The sequence below is a fragment of the Cyprinodon tularosa genome, unplaced genomic scaffold, assembly GCF_016077235.1.
Source record: "Cyprinodon tularosa strain WSP-4 unplaced genomic scaffold, ASM1607723v1 ctg13, whole genome shotgun sequence".
NCBI lineage: Eukaryota > Metazoa > Chordata > Actinopteri > Cyprinodontiformes > Cyprinodontidae > Cyprinodon > Cyprinodon tularosa.
This window is the reverse complement of record NW_024038114.1, coordinates 467,022-492,224: the sequence shown is the minus strand read 5'-3', so window position 1 is coordinate 492,224 and position 25,203 is coordinate 467,022. Positions and strand designations below refer to the sequence as shown.

Sequence of the window (25,203 nt, the reverse complement as noted above, 5' to 3'; positions counted from 1 at the left end):
CCTGCTCTGAATCCTTCAGCAGGAACTCACGGAAACAACATATTTGTGCGTGCAGTGATGTAGATTTGTGGTGCCTGCAGCACCAATCACCTCTGTCAGAGACATTGCTGAGGCCATTGATAACAGCCAACAAAAACAAGGAACCATGCCAGCGCAATTATGCGTGTCCGTTTTAACATAATACTGGGAGAACATGAGATGCGTGGGAGCAAGAGGTGATTGCTCTGTCGTGGGGGTGGTAGTTTGTATGAGTGTGTGAGTGCCGACACGGTTGTGTGAATGTGTCTTTGGAAGTGTGTGTGTCTCTGTCCATTTGTATGTGTTTGGCTGAATGAGAGTGGGTGTCCGTCTTGCATGCTTGTGAGACAAGAGAACAGGAGCTGGGATCTTAAGACGACATGTTTGGGGCCCTTTTGTGGTCAGTGCTTTGATTTGACAGCATTGTTTGGGTTTGGGAGGACATTTCAAAGCGCTCCTTGAGATAAAAGATGAGTCTCTAGAGGTTACAGTACTATTGTTATGCACGTTTTGAGTTGTTTCTCACAATGAATTTAATAAATAAATATAATGTTGCAAATAACTGTTTGAGGACTATAGTTTTGAGTTAAGATGATTTTCAACATCCTGTGGTCTTAAAAAATGTAATTTTTAAACAGCTGCCCTTCTGCATTTACTAAGACATCTAAAGCAGACTCACTAAAGCAGACTCAATATTTATTATTGCAACTATTTTGCAATAATAAATAGCCTTCACTAAATAAACATAGATCACAGATTTGTAAAGTAGCTAATTTGATCACTTTTGAGTATTGGCACCCATTGTTAAGACTAAATTAGTCATTCCAAAATGGGATTTTTAAACACATAACAGCGACCAGTTTATCAACAAATAAACATTTTTGTTAATATTTTAATAATTATTATTACAATAGCTTTACTAGAGAGAAAGAGAGGTGGAGGAACTGCTAAAAAAAAAAAAAAAAAAAATCAAAACAACAATAAATAAACAGGTTATCAATTGAATCAAAACCAATATGTTTTTTGATTATTAAAACCGAACAACCAATTTAATCTGTTCCTTTATTTAATTCAATTTAATTTAATCTGTTCCTTTAAGTATTCCTATACCTCTGTTTTTGTGGGATTTTCAATAAAAATATAATTTTATTTCAATAACAGAAACCTAAATCACATTTTGCCTATTGTTTTCTAGACATACATATACACACTTTAATGACATACAGCAACAAAGTTTAAAGTTATGACAAGATAGGTCAGACCAGAGACGCATCTCATAGAGTTGTTCATGAGAATTGCTGAACATCAGTATTTATATGCAGTGCAGTTTTTTAAGGTTTCTATCAAACTGACTAATTATGTGCAGGAAAGTGATTTATTATTATTTTATTTTTTTTACTACAAGGTTTCACTAAAATTAAAAAGTCCTATCTTGTTCCACCTCTGTGCTGGTATAATGGGGTTATAATGTGCATTAGAAATGGAACAGAAACCTGAGAGAATGAAGGAGTTGAATTACAGTATTACAGTATTTGTCACGAGTAGTCATTATTTACTGTGGTGAATTACAGGAAATCTTGGTTCACCACATGGCCAAGATTTTACTGGAATTTCTGTGAAGTGCTCGGCTCAGTCGGCCTTTAGGATACTGATCTAAGCTAAATATCATAATTGTAACTTGAAAATTCTCCAGTAAATCTAAATGATCATTTTAAACTCAAGTTGAAGACTTTGGGTGGATGTGGTTTTAACACAGCTCGACGCTCCAGACGCAATGGTGGCACCTTTAAGAACATTTTGGCCGCCGCCTCAAATATTTCTTAAAATGAATAAAATTGTCACGAGAATAAGTTGTTAAATTGACACCAGTTTACTGGTATGAAAATAAACTGATGGCAAAATGATGAAAATAAACCAAACTTGTAATAAATCAGATTACTCCTTAAATTATTTATTTATTTCTAAAGAGGCTTTAAAAGCCTCTGGGGTATATAAAGCAACTCTTGCATTTCCAGTAACACATCACACTTAAAAAGAAAACATTTTAAGTATTCCAAATCGTTTCTCAGAGATATTGGGTTTTAATGTGACTGAATCGAGAGGGGGGCGGGGGGGTTGAGGGGCTGGCAGGCAGGATCAGTCAGTCAGGGTGACCTCATGTGTTTGGCACACTGAAGCCCTATCAGGTTTCCCTGTGTTCAGATTCCAGCCAGCTCAATCCACACTATATACAGGGACCCAACCCCCTGAGGCATGCCTGTGTGTGTTTGAGTGAGGAATGATAAAATTGCATGTATGTATGAGTAAGTCTTTGTGTTAAAGTGCATGAGGTGGAGAGTTCGAGAGATAAATTATATGAGTTAAATTATTCACATCCCCCCTGATTGAGAGAGAAGGAGAGACACTGCAGGAGGGTGAGTAGTGTGTCATTCCCTTTCAGTGAACTCAGCGAACTCAACAGGAATCCCACCCTTCCTCATATGCAGCTCTCCCCAACTGGTTCCTTCACGCTAAATGACCAGCTTTCTCTTTCCATTATACATTCATTTATTTATGTGTCTAAATGTTATGGCGAAATAATAATAAAAAATATATATATATATATATATATATATATATATATATATATATATATATATATATATATATATATATATATATATATATATATATATATATATATATATATCTGAATTCACTCAACAAATAAAATGAGGTACAGAAAAAAACGTTATCAAATAGCATTGGATTAGACCGAGATACTTAAACTGATTCGGGGCACTGGTTAGAAAAATAATGATTAACACCTACTGTCATGGTATCGTTTGCCAAAATATAGAGTCAAAATTAATAAAAAAAGGTCTACGTTTTTTAAATGCCAAACACACATCTCCACTAGTACTACTACTACTTCTATGAATAATAATATTTAATACTAATAGTAAGTTGTTATTTTCTTGAAAATTAAAAAAATTCAAGAATATTCTGTCCATATTAATTTGATAAAATCTGATCTAATATAAAAATGTAAAATATTACATTTAAGTAGCACCAGAAGGCTACAAACTAAAACAAGTTTAATACGTTTTTGAGAGTATATTGGCTAAATCCTAATGTGACTACATTGTAAAAAGCTAAATTATCAGAGACGTTTTTAAGAGAGGTAATTCTGCAGCCCGAGAGGGAATTTAGAGGCAATATGTAGTTCATTATTACACCAAGAGAAAGATTATAGACAAAAGGAAAAGTTTCAGGAAAACTTATCAATTTTCTAAGTAGAGTACATCTAAGTAACGTAATCTCAAGGTTAAATTTTGCTATGTATTAGTGAACTGATAAAAACCCAAATAGCTCCATTATATGTTAGTCAAAATATTAAAATTAATAAGAATCCAACAACTATAATACTGAAAAAAAATCATTATGTTTAAAGAAACAGTAGTATAGATTACCTTGATAGAAAACATGGCAAAACTTCTGAGGTGTGAAAAGCTGCAAAAGCAAAGTATTTCTTTGTTAGTAGTTAAAAGCTTGGCAGCCAGTGGGATCTAAGCACCTTGCATTTAGCCAATAACACATCTAAGTACTATAATATCAATTTCGCTTCAAATGTGTGGAATCTGCTAAGCAGTTAAATATGGGGTCAAACGGATAATTGAACTGACTGAATATCAAAGGGCCTACAATAAGAAAAAAATGTCAAAACAAAAATACTTTTGGTGTGTCATAAACACCCTGTCAAAGTTCAAATCTCAACCAGAATCTCATTGCTCACTTTTTTTTTTTGTACCATCAATTTGGGGAAGCTGAACAGCTCTTTCATTAAGAACAACTAGAAATTAAGATTCTGCTAAATGCTGCTTAGTTTTCAAGCCTGTGGCTAATAGTTTCATCCACCTTTTAAAAAGTAACCAAACAAAAAGGTCTTAATAGAGAATGGAATAAATTAACAGAAAAAAAATAAATGCACCTTGCAGCACCTGCAGTGTTGTTTCTGAACTACTGCTTCATAGATGTGACCATGGCAAGCATGCAAAACTCCAATGCCAACTGTCACCACAGTAACATAGAAGGCACATCTTGCCAGCAATCCTCTTAATAAAGCCTCAAAAGGCTAAAAGGCTCCAAGCACCTACCATGCAGTCACAAAAGCAGACAAACACACATTGGTTGAACAGATGCTATATGTGGGTCAAAGATATTGTGGGAGTCAAGCACCATCATTGTGGACAAGTGAAACAGGGAGCCTGCTGTTGTTTTTTTATAAAATGTTTGTTATTAAACTGTAATCAGTGCCTAATATAAGTCTTAGATATAGTAATTTTACAAGTTTTTATTTACAAAAGTACTTTGCCAAGTTGATTTCTAAGTGCAGTCAGCTGAAAGGTAGGTATATACTGTACGTCTGGTACATGTACTAAGTTAAGAGAGTTGCAAAGACGATCATGAAAAACTAACATTAAAGACTTACTGGATCTTCTCTGTTCTAATGTGTCCTTGTTGTGTATCTCCCTTTGTTAATGTTGGATTTAGAAATCATAGTTTCTTAGTAAAGCTGGTCCACACTGTCATCTTACAATTGTTGGGTTATTTCAAAATTTATAAGACCCCCCCAAAAAAAAAACCTCAAAGGGAGCCCACAGAACCACTTTGGTCATACAGCGTCTCCTTTAAAGCCAAATGACAAGCACATTATAAATAAGCCAATTTCAACCACAACATTTAGCTATCTTGCCAAACCTTAAGAGATATATACAGGTGCTGGTCATAAAATTAGAATATCATGAAAAAGTAGATTGATTTCAGTAATTCCATTTAAAAAGTGAAACTTGTATATTATATTCATACATTACATACAAACTCATATATTTCAGATGTTTATTTTGTTTAATTTTGATGATTACAAATGACAACAAATGAAAATCTCAAATTCATCATATCAGAAAATTAGAATATTGTGAAAAGGTTCAAAATTGATGGCCCCTGGTGCCACACTCTAATCAGCTAATTAACTCAAACCACCTGCAAAAGCCTTTAAATGGTCTTTCAGTCTAGTTCTATAGGCTACACAATCATGGGGAAGACTGCCAACTTGACAGTTGTCCAAAAGACGACCATCGACACCTTGCACAAGGAGGGCAAGACACAAAAGGTCATCGCTAAAGAGGCTGGCTGTTCACAGAGCTCAGTGTCCAAGCACAATAATAGAGAGGCGAAGGGAAGGAAAAGATGTGGTCGAAAAAAGTGTACAAGCAAGAGAGATAACCGCACCCTGGAGAGGATTGTGAAACAAAACCCATTCAAAAATGTGGGGGAGATTCACAAAGAGTGGACTGCAGCTGGAGTGAGTGCTTCAAGAACCACCACACACAGACGTATGAAAGACATGGGTTTCTGCTGTCGCATTCCTTGTGTCAAGCCACTCTTGAACCACAGACAGCGTCAGAAGCGTCTTGCCTGGGCTAAAGAGAAACAGGACTGGACTGCTGGTGAGTGGTCCAAAGTCATGTTCTCTGATGAAAGTAAATTTTGCATTTCCTTTGGAAATCAAGGTCCCAGAGTCTGGAGGAAAAGAAGAGAGGCACTTCATCCACGTTGCTTGAAGTCCAGTGTAAAGTTTCCACAGTCAGTGATGGTTTGGGGTGCCATGTCATCTGCTGGTGTTGGTCCATTGTGTTTTCTGAGGTCCAGGGTCAACGCAGCCACATACCAGGAAGTTTTAGAGCACTTCATGCTTCCTGCAGCTGACCAACTTTTTGGAGATGCAGATTTCATTTTCCAACAGGACTTGGCACCTGCACACAGTGCCAAAGCTACCAGTACCTGGTTGAAGAACCATGGTATCCCTGTTCTTAATTGGCCAGCAAACTCTCCTGACCTTAACCCCATAGAAAATCTATGGGGTATTGTGAAGAAGAAGATGCAATACACCAGACCCAACAATTCAGAAGAGCTAAAAGCCACTATTAGAGCAACCTGGGCTATCATAACACCTGAGCAGTGCCACAGACTGATCGACTCCATGCCACGCCGTATTGCTGCAGTAATACAGGCCAAAGGAGGCCCAACTAAATACTGAGTGCTGTACATGCTCATACTTTTCATGTTCATACTTTTCAGTTGGCCAACATTTCTATAAATCCTTTGTTTTTATTGGTCTTCAGTAATATTCTAATTTTCTGATATGATGAATTTGAGATTTTCATTTGTTGTCATTTGTAATCATCAAAATTAAACAAAATAAACATCTGAAATATATGAGTTTGTATGTAATGTATGAATATAATATACAAGTTTCACTTTTTAAATGGAATTACTGAAATCAATCTACTTTTTCATGATATTCTAATTTTATGACCAGCACCTGTACATTCATTTAGGTCATATCAAGTTTCCACTTTTTAGGAATTAAATGATCTGTATAGATATTGGACTCCTCACTGCATCGGGTACCAAGCAGGTACCTGAGGCAAACGTTCAGCCACTGGTAGAAGATAAAACTGTATTATTTAACAGGTACAGGAAAAATATAAATAGATAAAAAGGAGGCGGGAGGCATAAAAAGAGCAACATAAAAGACAGCAACTAATACACTTAAAGCTAATGAAATCATGACATCCTGATTCTTAGATTAGAACTGTGAACCGTACAAATGAAATCTATTTTAATACTTAAATGTGTGCTTAACAAAAATTAAGTTGAACATCTGCTTATTAGTTGTGATTTTCAAAAAAGGTAACTTTTTTTTAACACAAGCCTCACCAGAATGCATATTCTAATTTACTAAGGTGACTGTATTCCCTCTTAGAGTTGCAATGTTACCATTGCACCAGAATATCAAACTTCAAGAAAATCTGGTGCTTGTATACAACAAATAGAATAGGAGCTCAAGACCTTAACACAGTACTGAGGAACAAATCAGCTCTTCACCTTTCTTTATATTGGAATCATATATAACTGGGCCACAGAGTCCCCTAACACTTTTAAGAGAGACAAGTGTCGACAGACGTCTTTACAATTACCATGGGTCTGGGTTGGGGAACATTGGCTTACCATTGCTGGGGTGTTTATCCGGTGTTCTCAAGACGGCAGGCTAATGTCAGCTTAGTGATTAATTGCAGGCTGAAAACTGCTGAGGAGACAGAATTTGCTCTGTGGTGCCAACTGCAGCCCCTACAAGGGTTTATTGCTTTATTGGCTAAATCCTAATGTGACCTTCTTCTCCCCATATGACAGTTCCATTGATGTTGTAACATCCAGAAATACTCTGCAAGGTGACACTATGGTAAAAGCCCTTCACCATTGGTGGAGGATTCTGTGCATCTTTGAGTGATGGCTTGAAGTAAAAGTAAAGATCAGAGAACGATTCAACAATACATGTCTGAACACTACTCAAAAAATATTATAGAATATCTCTGTGTGTAGAAATAAACCTTACTGTACAACACTGTTCTCCCAATGTGTTGGGGGAAACATAACATATGGCAGTTACACAAGTATGCAGCTGTTGTTATTGGGGGCTACATATAAATAATGGATACAAGTCCTCCACAGGCCCCTCAAGACAGCTAATGAGAGAGAAAAAAAGGCAGGGAATTAGTAACTGTATTTCAAAGTGCTTGTTTTCTAACATTTTCCTCAAGGACAAGAAAATACTGAATAAAATAAAACATATTTATCAGCCACATTAAAGTACACAAATGCTAACATTTGCATTTTTTTTCCAAGACATGTACCAATAAATGCTATATATTCTAACAGCAACAAAGGAAGATGTTTTAGTATTTTTTTCCTTCTGAACTTGTACATCTGTTACATTTTTTTTACATTTAGGGAATGAACCTTATACTGACCAAAATCTGTGGGCAGTCAACGCTTTTTAATCAACCTGATTACCAACTCAAAAAAAGAGAACACCAGAGATCACATATCATATTGGCACTTTTTAATTCTGCTGCCAAAGGCTGTTTATGTGCTGCTAATTACTAGTGAAGAAAAATTATCTCTCATTCACTTGGTGTATTATCGTGCCCAGGGCCTTTTACTGGCCTTTTCTTTCCATTTATTTCCTGGTTGGACACTCTGCTGGCTGAGCTCCCTCTCTACATCAGTGTCCTTGCGATCCAATCCATGCCGCCTACCTGTCCCGTTCAGTGTTTTTCCATACAGTGACTAATGTGCACACATCATGGCCTCTGAAGCAGGTGGAGCAGTGGAAAGGTCTGCCAAAGAAACCATTCAGGCAGCATCTAAGAGGTTGGCTTGAGTCATTTAACTCAAATAAAGCTGGGAGAAAGGAATGTTTGCTCCTGGTAATCCCCCCACTTGCTCAACAAGGCTCCACAAGGTTCATCTGCTGCTCTAAATTGGTGCACATATTCGTATTTGTTTAGGAGCTCATTGTGGCTGGGTGAGAGATGTGGGGGGTGGGGGGTGGCTCTGACAAGGCTGGCAGCTATTCAAGCCCTCATGCCTATTTGCTTATCCCCATTCATGGCAGAATTGGCTTTTTCCGGAGCCATTTTTCAAGCTATGCGTGACACGGTATTTTCATTGAGCCTGCCACTACTAATGCAGCTGTCTAGAGTAAATGTTGCAGCCAGCCAATGAGTGTGTTTAGGAAAGGAGAGAACAGGGGCCTCCTACTGTAATCAAAGAGTTAAAGCTACACTACCATTTGCATTTTTGTATTCAGGGCATCCTCCCAGTACAACTGACGTCAAGGGTGATGTCATGCAGTTATCGGATTATAAAGCCACAAGGAAATGAAAACGTAATTGCTTTAAAAAGTTTTTGCAAATGCAAGATTTTTTTTTGTTATTATTTTGGTATCACTATAACATCATTAGACAAATGACAGTGGAAAGTAAAAAATTAAACCAGTAATGATCCTATTAACAGTGTTTATCTCTGCAGGCAGTGTTCTTGGGTTTGATTGCAGAAGAGAAAAATGTCACTCCTTTTTTCCCAGACACATTCATGGAAGAACCTTAAATGAAATAAATATTTGAGATTACTCTAATTAAGAAATCCTCAGCATTCCGTGATCGCAGTTTAAAATAACATGTGTCTGGCCATGACTGTAACATGTCGACTGGCCACTGAATAGAAAATGTGCTCAGTTCTTAGCTAGCAACATATGACAGGGCAGATTATATAATTTTGGATTAGAATTTGATCTCTGTTTTTCAAATTATTAAACAAGACAGAAAGGTTTCATGTGACTGTTGAACTAAATACCAACCAAAAGCTCACAGTTTGAGAAATCATTTGGAGCAGTTTGACCAGGACTTCATGCAGAACAGCTCTAAAACAGCATCTATTATACTAGAGTTTTTACAGATATTGTTCAGTTATAAATACAAACACAAATTATGTTGTATTTAGAATTTGATCCTTCTCTGGATTTTCTGTACATTGTTTAACATACTGTAGTTATATCAATACAAGGCTAAGAGCTGAAGTAGGAGGTGGACATCTGTTCAAGTTTCTTAATGATGTTTCACTTCTACTGTAATTAGTTTAGGTGAATTTTTTTTAAACTCCTATCTAGTTGTAGGGTCACTGTCCAAAGGTGTACATCAGTCCCAGTGTTGTGTCTTTTGCAACCTCCAAAAAGTTTTCCTTAAGCTCTGACATATTCTGTCCAGTTTTAACTCTAACCAGCTACCCTATACCTGCTCAGGAAAGCATGAACGTACAGAGGGCTCAAGCTGCTTTCCTTATTAATTCTTTCCTTGTCATGACTTGTCAGTTTGGATGAATGGTAATTTCTTTAAAACTCATTTACACATTTTTTTTGCCGACTTTTTCTTAACTGTTTCCTGGGCTTAAGTTACTTCTTTTAGTTAACTTGATTTCTGTAACCAACCTCTGAAGATGTATTTACAAAAATTACTCAAAGATGGACTTTGGTTGGCAAAAAAGGGTTACTTCTGAGGGCAATCCGTCGTACTCTTAGTATCATAGAAAAATATACTAATATGAGTGTGTGTGCCACAGTTTTTCAACAGATTTCAGGATATTATTTAATATAGTTATAATAAAATCCCCCAAAAGACATGAAGATTTGTCTTTTAATTTAACAAAAATGTGAAAAAGTTTAGGAGGCATAAACAACTTTAAAGCACTTCAGTCCTGGTATGGTAAAATCATATATGATAAGATGTGTCTTCTTGGTCTACCCTCAGTCTGAAGGGTGGGAAGGGCGTTGTGCTGCACTATCATGCAGTGATGCAGGGATCCTGTGGCGCACTGCTCACTTAAAGTGTGCGCAGCAGCCACTCATTAAAAATGCAAAAGCAATTACCTGGCCGAGTCTGACTCGGTAAATGCTACCATGCCGAGCTTCCACCCCAACCTCCTCTTACCCTTGCAATACCTAAAGCAGCAACCTGAGTAATCGGCATGTGAACCAGCATGCCAAAGGTAGGGCAGCAGATGCAGCAGAAACAGAAAGCTACAGTTACACAGGAGCAACAAAAGCCTTCTCTGCCTCACTGCTTGTCCGTCCCTCACGAGGTGCATTTCTCTACCCACTCCCTCATTCTTATCCAGCACGAGGTTCACATCCTTCACCCTTACTGCTCTGCTGTCTTGACCTGATTCTTCATTTGCCCTTTTTTATCCACTGCTTTCCCATCAGCTGGAGCATAAGCACACACACCACTTTGCGTCAGAGTTTCTCGAATCATGATCTATTACAGTAGAGTTATAACTTACCTCAAGAAGATGAAGCCACATGAAAAGCATAAAAATGTTTCTTAATTTAGTACAAAAAAGTGAAAAAATAAAACTCACATATCAAGCAAAGGCTGACATATCTGCCTCTTAATTAACTGCTTGTCACTTCGGGCTTCAAATTATTCAAACTATGTATCTGAAAAGTTTTTGGGAGGAAGGACCAATGAATCATACATCTTCAATACACTACAATCAAGATTTAAATGTATTATTCATTCAGGAATCATTTTGGTTTTTATTTGGAACCAAAGACCTGTTTGAAGACCGATTTATAATTTCACTTCCAATAGTTGTAGTAGTTGATGTAATTGTATGTGATAAGGAAAACATTAGAGATAGCCTCTGTCTTTACTGATAGATGCAAGTGGTAAAACTCACTAGCGCCTCTGATAAGTTAAAGAACCATACATTAGGATGCTATCACCATTATAGAGGCTCAAACTTTTTTTTTTTTCTGCCAAAGCTATTTGAGTTTTTGATGTTGGCAGTTACTCTTTCAAGATTTGGAGAAAGTGCTCGTTTCTTGGTGTTTATTTTCAGTCCAACTTAATATTAACTTGGCTTGACCTCACTGTATTCCAGTTTATGATATGCTTGAGTTTTGGTGCTCCCTGCTTTGATTTTAAATATCCTCATATTTGTAGCACATTCTAAGCTGGAAAGTGTCTACTGTATAAAACTTGAATACATGGAGGTTTTAAACAAGGAAAGACCCAAACTAAAATAATGTTAAAATAGGATTCCTGAATGATAACAACAAACCCATACACAAAACAAGTCTATGATTTTTGTTAGTAATCAAAAGCAGTATTTGTGCAGAAAAACAGACCAGATTAGTAATAAAAAAAAATCTACCAAGAAGAGTGATTGGAAATCAAGTTGGGATAATGAACGAAACCTACTATTGCCTTCACATCGTTTTAGAGTGACAGATTATTAAAGTTGTTTTTGTCTATAGCTGACCCCAAATGTAAAATTATGATCCTGTGAGAAATATAAAAAAATAAACACCATGATGACTCTATTTGATCCTCTAGCCAGAAATGTTCATGTAAGCACAATTTAAAAAATATTTTCTGAAATGTCTGAGCAAAAAAACACAATTTATTTGACACATCTGATGATATCCATCCTCTATATTGATAAAAGCTGTGTTTGTTAAAGAGGTTACCACTTTTGGCATACTGCACAGATGGCAGGACACCAGGCCCAACGGACAGCAGGGGCTCCCGGAAGTAGAGCAAGAGGCTTGCAAGAGCGATGGAGGATGGGAAAGGGTAATTATAAAGATGGAAAACATGAAAGAGAACTCAGAGATGAAGGCAGTCTTGGCAAAAAAGAAGAGCAAAAAAAAGAGCAGTTTGAGCAAAAGTGAGGGGGATAAATAAACACTCAAAGATGAAAAGCGACAAACATTTTGAAACTGTACCCGGCTGCTTTGAAAAGGAAAAGGGGAGGCATAAAGTAGAGCATAAAAACACAAGGCAGGTCCCTTGCCAGTTCGGTGAGGGAGTGAGACAGAGGGCCTGGCTAGACAGCTCCAGGCAGATACTGAGTTATGGAAAGAAAAGGCTACTAAAAACAAGAGAGAGAGGGAAAAAAAGCAGGTGTATTTGTAGAGTTCTGCGGCACTGGCTGGTTTGAGGGGCACATTATGTGTCTCGTTTTATCTGGCTCCAAGTCTGAAGCAACATCTTTCCTGTCTTTCTCAGTTTCCCTTCATGTTATCTCAGCATGACACTTTTTTTTCTCTACACTCTAAATACACAAAAATCCACTGCTGTTGGAGTTTGAGTGCTTTTTGTATAGAACCTCAAAGAAATTACCTTGACATTCAGAGTTTAATATTTTGGCAACTGGACTAATCGAGCAGTGTTTTATCATAGGCTTTTTTCAACTTTATTTGTGTTGTAGTTGTAGCCGAATTGTATGTCGTGGTAGTTGCATTTAATTGTTTTTGATAGAACAAAGAATTTACCTGTCTTTCTCATTGTATCAGAGTGGTGAAATCCTTTTTTTTGTAAAATAACCTTTTAAATAAACAAAAAACTCAAGTTAAAAAAAATGGAAGAGGGGATACATTTAGACATTATTGTTTTTAAAATAGTTCTGCTTTAAGTTTTTAGTTAAATACAATTTTAAGATTGAAAATAAATCTTAAGAAAAATAAAATAAACAATGACAGTAACTGTAATTAAATAAAGGAGGGAGGAGTCTCAACTTTGGATTTGAAGTTAAGGAGAAATTCCACAGCCTGATCTCTCCCCACAGACATGAGCTCCTTCATGTTACAGCGCAGACCTGAGTTATCTCCAGATGGTCAGGGAAGGTGAGTTCAGAGACATGATTCCCTTGGGCAAGAAGTTCACCACCAAGCACATCATTTTATGCTTTAGACATTTATCTTGGATGCTTTTTTCCCCTTTTCGTATTAACCTCCAAGTCTATGAGAAAGTATTTTGTTCAGTAACTTTTACAAGGACACTTGAGTGAGCCGAGGAGAATTTGTTACCTAATTTAAGCCTCAGTTCTTAGCACTAGTGTTTAAAAGGGACGGAGTTTGTGGCAAGTTTATATTCTAATGAATCTGACTAATTCCTCGGTGCACAGTTCTGTGCAAAGGTTTAAAACAAACTCCTAAATTTCCTCATATATTGCACTCAAGGAGACAAACATTCCCATTATGTGCTTGTGGTTTCAATGAAGAGTTCTTATCTAATGAAGATTTTTCCTCTTTTAAATGATTTTACTGAATTGTTCAAATTCTGCATACAGCGACAGTAGATGGTGTTGGTTTCACCTAAATTAATTAGAGCTATATTTGATGAAAATAGATAAAATGCTAATTGTGAGTAGTGATTTTCTCTAAGAGTGTTCCATTGACAGCATCCTGGCTAAACAGCTCCAATAAGATGTAAGTGCCAGCATGCATAGGGCCAAGTCTCTGTGGTTTACTCAATGACAGGCCACGAGAAGCAGTAATTCAAACATAATCTTAATGTATGGGTGTGGAGATAGAGCTGTTGTGTTGACAAATGGGAAGTGTTCAAAATGCGTCTCTTTGTGTCCATGAATGAATCTTCTGCTCCACTGACATTGATATTTTAAAGCTGGATAAAGCTGCCATAGTTGGGAATGAGTAACATTTTGACAGAAATCAAAACATACGTACGCCAATCCATTGAATTGGAGGGTTGAAAAGGAAAAAAATATATATCGTGTTATCCGAGAAGCAGGTTTGAGAGAACACAATGATTTAATTTGTAGCAAGGTTGGTAAAATAATTTGTTTTCATACAGGTAGTTGCAGAACATATAAGAAAATGGAAAAGGGGGAATGAGCTGCATTACTCAGTCTTAGAAATAATAAAAACACTTTCCCAAACTGAAGTAGGGATGGGCTCTATAATGAGTAATTTGAAACGTGGGTTTTTCCAGCAATCAAAGTGCATGATGAACTGTATGATGCAGAGATATGATACTGAGTCCTAGCTGAATCTATGCCATGGATAATCTGCAGATGTCGACTGTAAAATAGAATAATCTATCTACTCAAACTAGTCTCCTTATACCAAAATACATTGCTTACCTTGAAGTCCCAGGAACATTTAGAAAACTATAAATGTTTAGCTTTGTAATGGGAGAACCTAAAAAGCTTCTTTCTTAGTGGGTATTCTAAATCACCAGTTAAGCTGTTTATAATTTAATGCCAGTAGAGACTTGTTGAGCCCTATATGTGAATATTTTCTACAGATTTCCACATTACATTGAGGATAATTTACATTTAACTTTGAATGTGCAAGGTGTCATAGTCAAGTGGATAAAATAAAAAGACCTTTGTGTCATATTACATATTTACCCAAGATAATTAGAAAACTATCACTTTCCTAAGAAACTAATAAACTTTGTAAATAGCTTGAGCTTCTTATTTTAATTATAAAGTGACTGTAAGGTCAACAATAGACTGTGCCACCAGTAATTTTTCTAAAGAAACCAAAACTTTGACAAAAAAGATTTCCTTATTAAATAGATATTTTAAATTAAATGAAAAGGTGCTACTTCATTGATAATGTATTAGCAATTTAAAACATTTTACACATTTCCATTAGTCATACTATAAAATATCTAAAAATATATATATTTGACACACTGTTAATCACATCTATCTTTTCTTTGTTGTCTCAGAATTTTCATTAATTTATCGAGGCATTAAAGAAAGATTTGGATGGGTTCATTTTTAGCTCTAGAGCACAATGGATCAACCCATGTAACAATGTAACCAAACCCTTTTCCCTGCTTTGAAGAGCCGCCTCACTCCCTCCTTCCTCCCCATAAGATCCACACTATACAGCACACACATAGAATGTCCAATTGCCTTTTATGTTGAAAGAATTGGATGCATAAGTGGCGCCTAGACCAGGGGCAGAAACAAACATGGATCCTGTCAAAGGCCTCCATTGACTTGTTTTTTACTTAAGGCCATGGACATTAGTCTTTGCTAAGTCTATCTCATTCTGCCTCCCTTGGCTTTTGTTCCGACTGTAGCACAGCATCTCTCCTCTCTTATTACAACCATGCTGCTGGTTGTGTGTTTGTGGGCTCTTTGTGTTTGATGGCTGACATTAAGCATGTAATGGTCTTGCTTATCAGCAGTGTAACAGCACAAAAGGTACAGCAGGATCAGACATACATTTATGTAACAGTAAAGCATTATAAATGAAAGGATTTAAATCAGTTATTCAAGATACTACCTACAATAATTTCAGGAATCCCTTCAGAATATATTTTTTAAATATCGAAATGCAACCTGGTAAGCCTTCATAACTTGGTAGCAAAGGAGTAGAACTATACATAAACCAATTTTAAAAAACAGAGTCTTACACCATCCTTTGTATAAAAATGTATCCTTTGAAAAATACATAAATGTTTCATATGAAAATACAAAAGTAATTATCAATGTGTGATATTGTTTTAACCATAGTTGGAATGTTCAGTGCTTTTCTGTCTAAAATGAAAATAATTTACAATTGTTATTTTATTCTTTTAACTTGTTGATTATTTTATATTACCATCATAAATAAGAATTAGGGCATATTTTTACTAAAGGTACTTATTCGACTAGATTTTTATACAGCCAAGGCCTTGAAACAACACATTTAGACCAACAGGGAAATATCCTGTTAAAAACTGCACTCTTCCCTGAACACGATCGTTATTAACAATAATTGATCTCTGAGCCATTATTGTTCTCATGGGGGGAAGGAGCAATGCTGAGACTTGCATGAATTATTTTTACAGTAATTTCCATCTTTAGGATGATCATCCATTACCCATCATTACAGTTGAATTTATGACAAGTTGTGAACCGCCCATGCCATTAGGCCCACAATGAAAAAGACTGAATAAAGGTGAAAATTTGGCAAATAACTCTATGCACTGATTATCCCGAGAATAGACAAAATAGGCCCACTTTAAAAGGATCCTTTCATCAAAGCAACATCCTGCCAGTTCCCTGCAGCCATAACCTCATATAAAAGCCACATACACACAAACACACAAATCCTCCTTCAGGAATCAATAATTCAGCTAAAGAGAAGCACATGCTACGCCCTGCTGCACTAATCAATAGGAAGCCAAATGTTATTGTTTCATCTCATTTTGTGATTTTCCCATCATAATATGGACAAACAGACACATGCTGGACGTACATCAAATTACAAGATCATACCTAATAGGACAATAACATATTTCATGAAACCAAATTGGCCACAAAAAAAAAGGGTTGGTTGTAGCACATTTTAATAGATTGGTCATTCTACGTGTTTATGGAAAACAAAGTAAAATCAAAGCAATAATTGTGCAATAATATTTTAGCAGCACTATGAATAATCTGGAAAGCAGCTGTATTTTTTATGTGAGAATTCCATCCTCTTAATTTAAAAAAAGTATTCTAATTTTTTCTTTAGCAGAAATGTACATATCTTTCTTTTAAGTTTTCTCTTTACGGGTGTTTAAATCAGACTTTTTCTAAACTAAAAAAAAAATAATTCTTGTTTAAATTGATTCAAATTGCTGGTAATTAAAACTCAAGAAATCCAAATAGGTTTGTTCCTACATTTAACAGCAGCCATATTAGTTACATCTGTTCAAATTGAGTATGCAGTATCATCATGAAAATCTCTGGTGAATGGTTATGAAACTTTATTGATCTATGTCAAGAGGAATATAACAGTTCTTAAGTCCAAAGGGAGTACAACGGGACCAGAATAGACATCACTGTTTTTCCTATTTGGATAAACCTTTATAGTTTCCAAATTTGAATAGGATTAAGGAGAAATTATTAATCCTGAAAATCTTGCGACATTGGTAGTATTATCTTACTTCCAATGGTACTACTACCGAAATAGTAGTACCAACTATTTTGTTGGTAGTAGACCAACAAAATAGTAATATATTTTTATATTAGCAAAGTCTTTTGTCCACAGATCAATGAATAGTAAAGAGAGAGGTAAGATACAAGAAACAAATCCAAAATTCAGCAATGACAATGATAAAAATGTATAAAAAAAAGTATTATAATTACAAAGGGTTTGGTTATACGAATGTTGCAGATTCAATGAATTTATTATAAAAGCAAGGCTGAAGTGACTACCATGTGATTACATCGAGTGATTTAACATGACATCTAGGGCTGGGTATTGTTCAAAAATTTTCGGTACCGGTACCAATACCGATACCTTCACTTCGATACCGGTTCCTGAACGATACTTTTTTCGATACCAGTTTTATAATATCAATTCGAAGAAAAAGAAAATTACACAACATAAAAAAGTACAAATCTTGAGTTTTATTTTAAGCTCTGATTTTTCCATTTACATTTTTCCTCTTACATAAAAAAAAAAAAAAATCAGTGTCTAATATTCACTGTAACATTGTGAGGACCTTTTTACTTAGCAGTTTACCATGTCTGACAAACAAGCCCGTTGAATGGGATCCTACTGACAGCGCACCGCTGGTATGTGGGGGTCTGAGCGGCTCTGACAAAGAATATTGGAAGGCTGATATGGATGAACTGACTGCAGTGATTAAGTTTTCAGGTGGATTTTCCCACTTAAAAACATAATAAAACTACTTTATTCCCACTGATCACAGCAAATATAGCTGCAAGGCAAATAAAGGATAGAGTAGCTCCGCCCAACGCGCATCAGAGCCACTTTTGCACCGCGCAGCCAGAGCAGCAAAGCAGCTTCAGCCGCGCGTCAGAAGCTGGAACAAGCATCAAAAAAGGAAGCAGCAGACGTGATTTTGCTTCTCCTGCTGCGTCCAGTTTGAAATTGCAGCATTATTACAGCATTACTCCGCTCTGGCTTTGCTCTGCCCACGGGCTGCTGAGAGGAGGATGGTCGCGCCGGCTGCGGTCCGCTCTTCTTGCAGTCAAACACCGAGCAACTTTCCGGTCTTAAATTGTCTCCGTGCACGATGTATTGCATTGCGCACTATTAGCATCAGTCTTAATAAAGTGAAGCCGCACTTTTGACCTGGGGGGCATTTTAAAGGGTTTCCGCGACGCTCACAACCAGTTCACAACAGAAACACATGAACCCTGGCTGTAGGCGTGACCACCTGTGTATTTTTCCTGGATGACGCAATCACGTTAAGGGTTACAGCCAATCACCGAAACTTGGTACCGAAAGACGAGGCATGTTTCGATACCCTGTAGAACCGAAGCATTTCGGTCGGTACCATAAAAGAACCGAAGTTCGGTACCTAGCCCTAATGACATCGAAGCCTCCTTTCCCCTCTCTGTAATTGGGCTATCAATGATCGTTAATGAGAGCATGACATGATCCTCTGCAGTCCTCTTGGCCACATTGCCCCATGCTCTGACCTTTTTTTAAACCCCTTTACCTTACAATTATTCTAAAATACAAGGCCACACTGTCTATCGTTATGAAACATATATAAGTTTTTGACTCTAGGACAAAAATGCATGCTTTTCTTGTTACAAGCTGCCCACTTTAGGTGTGGTTTTCATGACATGGGACCTTAGCGGCTTGTTCAAGGATACATCTAATGCTGACGGTGGCAAGATTGGATCTGCGCTGACCTTGGGAGTGAACTGCAGCACAGACGAAGGAGGGAAGGGAGGTTTGTTGCAACAGAGTGGGGATGCAGAGAGTAAGAGTAGAGGAAGAAGCTAGAGGGAGGGAGTGCATGGAGGGGCATGCCTTGATTGAGAGGCCCCTGAGATGAGCAGCTCTGAGATATGAGAAGAGGGAGGGGGGAGTGAGGAAGAGGTGGATGGGGAAACGAGGGGAGCCATATGGCAGCAGTACAAATGTATTAAACTATAAATCAGAGGAAAGGCTAGGGGACTACCAGGTGGGGCTGCAGTAAGGTCCTCCCGGTTCGAGGTTGAATGGTTCATATGAAAAGGATGAAAACATCAGTATCAAATTATTGTGCTTAAAGCACGAAGTTGAAGCGTTTCCTTCCAATGACCACAGCTTAAAAATGTTTGATACAAATTAGTTTTAGCAGATACAAAAAAATAGATCAAAGAGCATAGAATCAAGTCTGGGATAGTAATCAAACCCAAGCATCTTCTTACATCACCCAAACAGTGCTGAAAGGATTCATCAAACAGCTATTGGAAAACAAATCCTTCAGTCAAAATCATAGGGTCAATGCTTTTATTATTTTGATGTAACTATATATTCACCAGTAGCCATAAGTTTCAAACAACAGTTAATGTAGTCCATCAACCTACCTGTATTTACAGTGTGTTGGAGGAAAAGGAGTGATGCCAAACCAGAAACACGATAAGTCCCAAAATTACATAAGTTTGGCACAATATTACAGAGCAGAGAACAGATTCAACAGTTAACCAAATTAGGTTTGCAGATAGCATGACGTGAGCTATTACAGATGCATTTTTTATTCTTGTGACAACAAAACATAAAGACTTAATCAGTCTTTAAAATTAGAGCAAGGAGATACAGTTTCCTCATCATGCAATTAATGAACAGACATGAGTCAAAGAAAAGTAGGAGGACGACTTGCAATTGAACCTACAGAAGATGGCTCGGACTGGGAAAACACACTGGGGATGTCTTACATACAATAACTATCTCTGATAAAGCTGATAAATTAAAGAAGTTTCTTAAGTTATCATTTTTTTTATTGCCAAAATGGCATAGAAGTATGAAAGCGTTTTTTTCATCACCTGCCTTGTCTTTTTTAGATTTGCTTAGAAAAAACAGGGTTTTGAATTTTGGTGGAAAAACAAATGGATTAATCCCCCAAAGGCTTCCATTTTAATCCCTTGATGATCTCTGGGTAGTGCGCCCAGCCAGTGTCCTGGCAGACATCAGGACCCAGGCCTGGGCTTCAATCCCAGAGGCACTGATGCATACTACAGCTTGAACAAACATGGGCAGCCTACTCCATGCCTGCTCTATGTCACAACCAAACCATCGAAAGCAAAAGAAAAGCAGGGACTTATAAGCATACGCAGTGAAAAAGTTCTTATATGATTAACTTCATACTGTTATTAGTTCCCAGAGAAAAATGTCAGTGAAGATTTAAACAGTAGCTTAAATCAAGCTTAAAAATAATTCATTAGCAAATTCATTTTCAGATCCTCATTTTTTCATTTGCCTAATGTGATGGCTCAAAAATAGTCACTTAGCAGTTGTGATTAAATTACTAAGTCTACAATGCATATTATTTAACACGTAAGACTTTAAACAATCTCGTTAGAAGTTCGGTTCCCTCTAAGTGCAACATGAGCAGTAAAGCTTTGTGTGCTTGGACTAACAGTAGCCTAGAGCATCCAACCTTGATCTCTTATCCTTGATTGTTCACTCAGTGATATGTGTGCACACAACCTACACACACAAACAGACACAGGCTTACAGTCTAACATAGACATCCAGCCTCCAAGAGGTGCCTGTCATTAAACCATCAAAACCAAGGCCAGTTATCCTCCAAATCCCATTTCTGTTGAGAGATGAGATGATGATGTGGAGGGTAAATTTAGAAGAGGAAGAAAGAAGAGGGAGGGGTCCTTGGGGATAAGGCAGAGTAGGAAGGAGACTGGACTGGAGTGCACTAGTGCATCCGATCAGCGAGTATCAAAGAACAGCAGAAGAGTCTCATACCTTGGTTTGGAGATAGTGGGGGTAGTAGTAGGTGTACTGAGGGTACATTGGCTGCTGCTCCAATCGCTTGCCCATGTAGCTGGAATCCTTAGTACTGAGGCAGGGAATGGTGACACGGGGGCGGAAGCTGCCAAGTCGCTTGAAATGTGGTGGAAGCGACAGTGGGGCTTTGCAATTCCGGGATTTGCTATCAGCACCAGTGCGTTGCAAGATAGTTCTCTGGGGAGAAGGCAAGATTTTTGTGCCGGACTGAGGCTCTGAGAACGTCCGCCTCTGATGAGGGAGCTCCTGATGACTTTTTCCTGGCTGTTCCAGAGACTTGATACCAGACAGGTGTCCACTCAAAGATGGACAAGAAATATTTCAAAAACTGCCTAAATCAAGCGTGTATACACTACTGGATAGTTACGGTGAGGTAGAGGAGAAACAAGAAAGAGGAGACGCAAGGAGGTGCAGGTGGCAGTAGCTCTGGCAGTCCTAAGAATATTGAAAATGGAAGGAAGAGGAGGAGGAGAGGAGGAGGAAAGGAATGGTAAGGAAAAACGGGAGAGGACGTATAGGTTCACTACTCTATTCAAGCTGTTTCGTTCCAGTCCTTTGGCTTGGCTTTAATTGCACTCTCTCACTGCCCCTCGCTTTCTGTCTTTCCTTCCTCTTACACATAAACAGACACACACACCAGCTCACACACAAACACACTTTCTCTCTCTTCTGATTTGATGTCTGTCCTGCTTGACAGAACAAGATATAGTCCGTGCCAGTTGCCAACAGATGCACTTTGTCTCACAAAACCAAAGCTTAGCACATCAACATAAAAGCAATCACAGTCTGTAGCAGTCGAACCAGCAAGAGCACAGATAAAAGAGATAGATCCCAGTTTCTAAAAGATGTGGCACAGGCATATATTCAAAAATCCTCTGGCTTGTCAGACAATCCACAGAGTTCCAGTTAGTAGGCAAGTGATTGCAAAATAGACAGGAATTGTCTCCTGAAGTCCCTTGTCTGCGATCCTGTTCTCTGCCTCTACAAAACGTGCTCTTTATTCTTCCACGGTTCTCTCGCTCATCTAAGCAGCCCGACTCTCGCGTGTGCTTTCTCTGTCACTCAGTATCCAAGCCTCTCTCTCTCCTTCTCCTCCACACCGACAGGGTGGTAAAGGGGACTCGTTCGGAGCTACAAGCAAAGCACACACTGCCTCCTCCTTCCCGGCCCAGCCAGTGGGAGGGTCTTGAGTAGCTCTGTGCAAGTGAGGGATCCAGACACAGACCAGCGGGCTGCAGTGTTTCCACAACCTGAGAGAACACGGGGAAGAGGAGGAGAGGAGTAAGGACCAAAGGGGCTGGCGCCAGTGCAAGCAGTCGATTCCCCCTACTGGCTGCACAAGGAGCTACCACATTAAACACACTTTCTTTACTCTGATCTTTTCTCTAACACTCTTAGTTTAATATTAAAACCATAAAAGTATGGAGAAAAACTTTTAGACAGGATCTATGATTTAAACACTTCAAAGAAAAAAAAAAAGAAAAGAAATTACTGTAAGACCAAAACAGCAAAATAAAAATTTATAAATGACGTGTCATGTGTAAGTAAAGCAACAACAAGTTTCAAGAGCTCAAATGGAGGAAGACAAGGGAGAATGTCAATTTTGTAGACATTCAAGATATGAAAACAATACTCAATAGTTTAGATAGCAATTTCAGAGGTTTTAAAATGTTTTGTGTTTAAAACCAGCCTGTTTCCAGGTGAAACCTCAGCCAACCTATGTTGCACCACATTTTAAGACCATTTTTTTTTGTGACTCATTGCAGACTATGGAAAATCTGTAACAGCACCTCCTTGAGTGACAACACATGGCACACAGCAGTCTAACAGCTGGAAGTTTGAAACTGTTTCTGAAGCTGGTGTCCTTGATCTTAATGCTCCTCGAGTATCTATAGCTAGAGACCACCTCTGAGGTACAGGGGATGAAGAGGATCCCTGTCCTTTCTAAATCTATCACCATCTCCTTTGTCTTCATCATGTAGATGAAGATATTATTTATTCAGCAATGTACTAGGTGTTCAGCCTCCTTTCTGTATTTAAAATAATCACTGTTTGATGGGTCCCACTGCTTCAATACGGTCTGCAAACTTCAAAATATCACAACTAGGATGTCTAGCTGTGCAGTCATATGTAAGCAGGTTAAAAAGGAGGGAGCTCAGCACACAGCCCTGGGGCAAGCCAAGAAAATAGTGTTGTGAATCCTGACAGTCTGTGTTCTTTTGTTCAGGAAGTTGAGAACCAAGTTGGGGAGTGTTGGCCTAGTGGTGAGAGCAGTGTGCTTGTGCTCTGAGAAGGGTGCAAGACCCATAAACCCACACTGCTCCCCAGGTGCCATACAATGGCAGCCCACTGCTCCCCAAATGCAGCCGTAAATGCAGAGGTAAATTTCTCAAATTTGACATCAATAAAGTTAAATTGTTATTATTACTATTAAGTTAGCAAATATGGGGGCTTGCAGGTGACGCAGTGGTTAGCGCGCAAGACCCATGTACGGAGGCCTTAGTCCTCAATGCGGCCGACACGGGTTCGAATCCGACTTGTGGTCTTTTGCTGCATGTCTCTCCCCCTCTCTCATTACTCCCTTTCCTGGCAGCCTAGTGTCGAACAAAACGAGGCACTAGTGCCGTAAAAACGCATATGGGACTCGGTCCAAGAATAGAGAGCTTCAACACTATGGACCATGTGACAATGGTGTTGAAAGCCGGAGAAATTTAGCAAGGGCAGATGGATGTAGGAATTTCTACTGTCTAGGTGGGCAAGGTCAGTGTGGTCCATTGCACAGATTGCTAACAGATCAGCTTGTCTTATAGGTGTACTGATGTTGGTCCACTATGAGGTCTTTGATGTGGGACATGACTATCCTCTCCAAGGAAAACTCAACAACCAAAAAGGGGCTAGGGTAACTTATTTGACTGGCAGGCATCAAAGTCTGCAGGAGTACCTTTCAGTTTCTCATAAGGTGAGTCTGATTTTTTTTTCTGAACTATCAAACACCATATTGGAAATAATCTACTTTTCTCTCTACCAAACTACTGTTTTTCTTAGTTGAAATTCCTTTCATACAGTTCCTTTTTATAATTTATAATTTCTCAACCAATAATTTTATTTAGTTTACCTATTCATATTAAAAAGTGGATAACAAGTCTATGGATTTTTTTTACCCCAACTTTATTAATTGCTCTACTGGAAGCCAAAATTGATTAATAATTTGGGCTGCAACATAAGCTATTCTTCTTCCTGTTGCACTATTTATTTAAGAACCTGGACAGGACTTTAAATAGGTTGTAATCTGTGCATTATTTGTTGATTATTTTTTAAACAAAAAAAATACAAGAATACAATAACACAAGCCTTTTTTTGCTTCATTAAACAAAAAAGAAAAATGGAGAAGAGTTTCTTTCCAATGTGATATTTCTCTACTTAACTAAAATGAGATAAAAACAGATGGAAAAACTTATCAATTATAGATTACAACTATTTTATTGGCTTTGATGTAACAATACTTTTATGAGACACAAGAGGCAGGTTGAAAAAGACAGGAGAACCACAATAATTATCCAATAAGAATATATCTAAATAGGTTTAACTATTTTTAGGCTACTTTTAAGATTTGGTGGGTTTTTTCCTTTAAAACATGTTTGTTTTTTTCATTATCTGTTTTCATAGAAAAAAATTATGAACAATTAATACAAGGATTGCTGTATATGGAGATTTTGCCATTTTTTTTTTTCCTTAAGATTCTGAAGTCTGAACATCCTTCACTGAAGAACCATTAAATTGGCAATCTGGTTTGGATGCATTGTGGACACTTTAGTTGATCATGTTTAAATTTAAAGCCCTGTCATATTTTAATAATTTTGTTTATGTTACACTGCGATACAGTAAATGTGACAGATCATGCTGAGTTATTTGCGTGGAGCACATATTTTATTAAATAGTGCACTTGGAATACAAACAAATTTTAGTGCATTGTCACTGCAACTTTGTTAACATTTGTTGATGTAAAACATGACCTGAAATATTTACTTTGGTAAAGTTAATGATAAATCGCCTGTACCTTAAGTATGTAGCCCTTTTTCAAATAAGAGGATTCTACAGTGCTTTACACTTCATTCAGCCTTTTATCTATACATATATACATTCACACACAGATGGGGCAAGCTATATTGTAGCCACAGCTGCACTAGTATTCATTGAGAGATTGGAAGTTGCCTTGTAGAGGTGCCACCGGACCTTCT

At 37.6% G+C, this 25,203-nt stretch overlaps 1 protein-coding gene across 3 annotated transcripts in view; it reads right to left on the bottom strand.

Moving 5' to 3' along the window:
• rbms3 (RNA binding motif, single stranded interacting protein) overlaps positions 1–25,203 on the bottom strand; it is a 433,687-nt gene that overhangs the window by 260,800 nt on the left and 147,684 nt on the right. Inside the window, exon 1 of one of the 3 annotated variants that reach the window (XM_038277018.1) lies at positions 20,924–22,206. The exons of 1 other annotated variant lie outside the window; for it this stretch is intronic. In XM_038277018.1, the coding sequence (XP_038132946.1) occupies positions 20,924–20,998 (75 nt within the window). In that variant the 5' untranslated portion in view covers positions 20,999–22,206. Of the gene's footprint in view, positions 1–20,923; positions 22,207–25,203 lie in introns of those variants that run through there. One more of the 3 variants, XM_038277017.1, reaches the window with a different exon arrangement.